At 38.8% G+C, this 3,951-nt stretch overlaps 1 protein-coding gene across 1 annotated transcript in view; it reads right to left on the bottom strand.

Annotated features, from left to right (window-relative positions):
* Positions 1 to 3,951, bottom strand: part of LOC119426735 (anoctamin-1) — an 18,568-nt gene that overhangs the window by 10,029 nt on the left and 4,588 nt on the right. Inside the window, exons 4-6 of the mRNA XM_037694320.1 lie at positions 3,678 to 3,789; positions 3,470 to 3,527; positions 2,072 to 2,172 (exon numbers count right to left, since the gene is read on the bottom strand). Coding sequence (XP_037550248.1) covers positions 2,072 to 2,172; positions 3,470 to 3,527; positions 3,678 to 3,789 — 271 coding nt within the window. The remainder of the gene's footprint in view (positions 1 to 2,071; positions 2,173 to 3,469; positions 3,528 to 3,677; positions 3,790 to 3,951) is intronic.

Genomic DNA, 3,951 nt, shown 5'->3' with positions numbered 1-3,951 from the left:
ATATATATATATATATTAAATGGTCTGTACTTATAGCATTTTTCTATGTAATCAAGTCACTCAAAGTGCTTTACACTATAATCTGTGCCCTCATTTACCTATCCATACAGCACTCCACTAGATTTATACAAAGAATAATCAGAGCTTTATCACACTCATCCACCGATGGAACACACATTGGAGGCAATGAAGGGTTCAGTGTCTTGCCCAGAGACACTTCGGCATGCGACTGCTGGTGGAATTGAAACCCCAACTCTTGCACTGGAGGATCTCTGCTCTAACCACTCAGCCACTGCTGCCCCAAATAATATAGATGTTTAACTCCCTCTCATCACACCCTGAAAATCTTTTGACCACAAACAAAGCAATAAAAGAATTCCTGAGCTCGAGTAACTGCTCACAGTAAAAACAAGCGAACATAAATTAAGAAGATTATGGATCTGGTATCTTGGACATTCAACTCTATTGATAAGATTTTTTCAACAAAGTAACAAGGTCCTGGAGAACCTGCATGTCCAGATGAGACACACGCTGTGGGGTACGTCATGGACCCGTGGGGAGTGTGGCAGTTGATGTGTCTCTCAGTTCTGTCTCAGGAGGATGTTGAAGACATTTACATATTTGGACTTATGATAGCAGGGACTCTGCTTTTTGGCATCGGCGGGGCTTTGTTTTATCGACTTTTGAAGAAGACATTGGCAGCAGTTTCGGCCATGGAAAAGCTTCTGAGTCTGTGTGAAGGTTTGGTCCGTGCAGTAGGAACTCTAAATCAACTGGTTTACAAGCTAAACCATATGATGGAGGCGATTTATGAGAATCGCAGGCCACCTGTGGCTTCTGGGACTCGTCAGCGTGGTGGGTTCGACCTTGAGGGAGACTCATAGCATGGATCAGTGGAATGGAATCCCACAATTAGGCATTTTCAGAACCAGAACGCCCAGATGGACTCAAGGCTGAAGAAGAAAGCAATCTGTCTGCCTGAAGAAAATCAACAATCAAAGTTTATCTGAATGTGACTCCTGACGACCTTGGAGACGGGCCGATTATCAAATTTCTCCTGGGTCATGGGTAACCAAGGACAAAAGCTTCATCTATCGCACCCCTGAGAACTTTCTGTGCAGGCTTATCAGAACTGCTGGCTGAAACAACATCTTCAGAAACTGTGGCTGATCTGAAAAAACGCTCATGGACAAATCTCAACACCTTGATGTCAAATGCAAATGTAATCATGTTTTAATTTTGCTGCTGGTAGAGTTTTTTTGATGTCTCAAATCGTGTCCTGATAGACAAGATGTGAAAGATCTTTTTTTGTAATACCACTATCTACCCTCATGTTTCTCCCCCTTTTCCTATCTAAGATTATTATTCTGAAAAAGGATAAGAGGGGCCGCGCTTAGTTACAGTATAGCAGCAGCTTCGTGCACTCCGTCCATCTTCCGGACGACTGCATGTACATGTTCTCGTTGTATCTCGGTACAATGATAATAAAGCTTATTCTGATTCCGATTCTGAAAAATGGGAGAAAATGACGGTGTGAGCACTGAGATAACAAATGGAAATAAAAATAATTATTTTGAGAACTTGATTCAATTAAGAAGATTATGAAGCCACTTTTTAAGTGTAATCAGATTTTTCTTGTTATTTTTGGTGCCAGTATTCTTTTTTTTTCAAGTTTAAACAACCTGTTTATTTGGTTCTGACTTTATAATACTGTAATACTAAAGATTTCCAGACATGACTGTATTTAGGGTTAAGTTTTTCTTCAAACTGTGGGGTACATGTATCAAAAACATCATACTGTGCACTGCACTTTCATACAGCTGTACTGATGGGACATCAAGAAATAAATAAATAAATACAAATTGCAGACAGCAAAGAATTCAGCAAGGTGTTTTTTCCCCCATGTAAGAGCCAGAGCACCAGACAGACGGTGATCTGACTCCTCTCAGGTACAAGCACAGCTGAGTGGGTGGGCTTAATGTATTCTGTGATTTATTAAACCCACACACTGTGACCTGTGGGTCTGCTGTTCAGCTTGTGTTCTGTACGTCTCAGGTACATTAGCACTCACGGTATGCCAATCTCAAACAAGTTGTTCTGGATGAGCTGCTTCCCCAGCATGGTGATGCACAGCTGGATGCACAACTCCATGAGGCAGCCTGCATGAGCACACTGGAGAGAAGACCAAAAAAAAAAAAAACTAATGTTAGAAAGTGGCAGAGAGATGCATTGAAGCAGAGGACCATAAAGCACGGAGGCGGTTTAAAGAGTGGACTGTGAGGACTGGAGGTGCAAGAGGTAAAAACAAAACAGAGAAAATCAGTAATTTATCTGATTGACAAGTACCAAGTTAACCTACTAAATGGTAAATGGTTCACTTTTAAATAAATTGAGACAAACAGGTTCATACCTGGAACAAAACTGTTATATTTACATATATCTTTCTTCTTTATTTTTTAAGTACCTTGGCACAAAGATATGAGCCATCATCACCAGCATGGATTATAATACTAGACCAAGTGTCCCCACCTTCTCTAGTTGTGATTTGTAGCAAACTGGACCAGGTTTATGGAATCTGCCATGTTGTATTTTCAGAACTAACATCTATTGATAAGCAATTGTATGGCTTGTACTGAGACCTCTTCCTGCTTCAACTGGGTTGATTTTTTGGACCAACATTTCTATATAAAGTAGCTCAGTGGTCAGCACCACATCTTCAGTAATCCTGAGGCTGCGGGTTGGAGCTCAGGTTGTGTCAGGAAGGATATTCAGCGAAAATCAATCGCCAAATTATTTGTGCAAAATCTCTCGCGGTGGTGAACTCTGCAGTAGAGTGCAGCCGAAAGAAAAGCAACTTTTCTATATAGACAATGGAAAAAACCAAGCTGCAGAGTGGATGCTCTTTTTATACTCACTCCTGTCACACACCTGCCACCAATAAGTGTGACAGAATTACATGAATACCCCCTGCCCCCTGCCAACATGCATGTTTGCCTCACACCTTTTTATTTGATTCACTATCATATTATGGAATTTGGTTTCAAAGCAAAAATAGAAGTAACAAAATGCACCTGAACAGCAAACAAAATAATACTTAATGTCACTGCATAGTGGAGTCAGAGTCTCTTCATTTGTCATTTGCACCACATGTGGCACATGTAGTGGAACGAAATTGTGTACACAGAGTCCCAGTTACATCCAAGAATAAAATGTAAAATTAAAAACAGTAATAAGATCTAAGATATGAACTAACAAAAATATTAATTAAAAATAAGCTAAGCACTAATAGCATATATATATATATATATATATATATATATATATATAATATATATATTATATAAAATATATATTATATTATATATATAATATTATATATATATACTTTGTATTATTATAATATATTAGTATACATATTTTAATTAAATAATTTATGTAATCAGTCTTAACGTCAGTTAAAGGAAGTTACCTCTTCCATTCTGTATGATCCAATAACATACAAGTAGTTTCCAGGTCTCCCCACAAGCCTGGAAACAAACACACCCAGCAGTCAGAGAAAAGCTGTGGCATACAGTTCAACAGTGACAACTTTAAACAACACAAAGAAACACAACCAATATGTGAGGTGCAGCTATCACTCAGACACGTTGGATTGAGATAAATGAATGACGTCTGACCTGCCCCTGAAAAAGGCCAAGTAGACGATGGGTGTGAAGGCATTGACAAACTTCAAAATGAACGTTTTGAAAATGAGGCGCTCTTCAAAACTCTTGTCCGTCTTTGGAACCTCTGAAAGAGAGAACACGTATAATTATTACCTCACATACAAACTCACTCACTCAGTAGTCGTCCTGTAATGTGTACCTGAGATCACAACAGCAACAAATCTATCAGGTCCAATGTGTCCACTTGTTTTATTTTGGAGGAGAATTTTTTTTTATATGTATATAT

The sequence above is a fragment of the Nematolebias whitei genome, chromosome 2, assembly GCF_014905685.2.
Source record: "Nematolebias whitei isolate Nwh7 chromosome 2, NemWhi1, whole genome shotgun sequence".
Lineage (NCBI taxonomy): Eukaryota > Metazoa > Chordata > Actinopteri > Cyprinodontiformes > Rivulidae > Nematolebias > Nematolebias whitei.
This window is presented reverse-complemented; position numbering and strand designations above follow the sequence as displayed.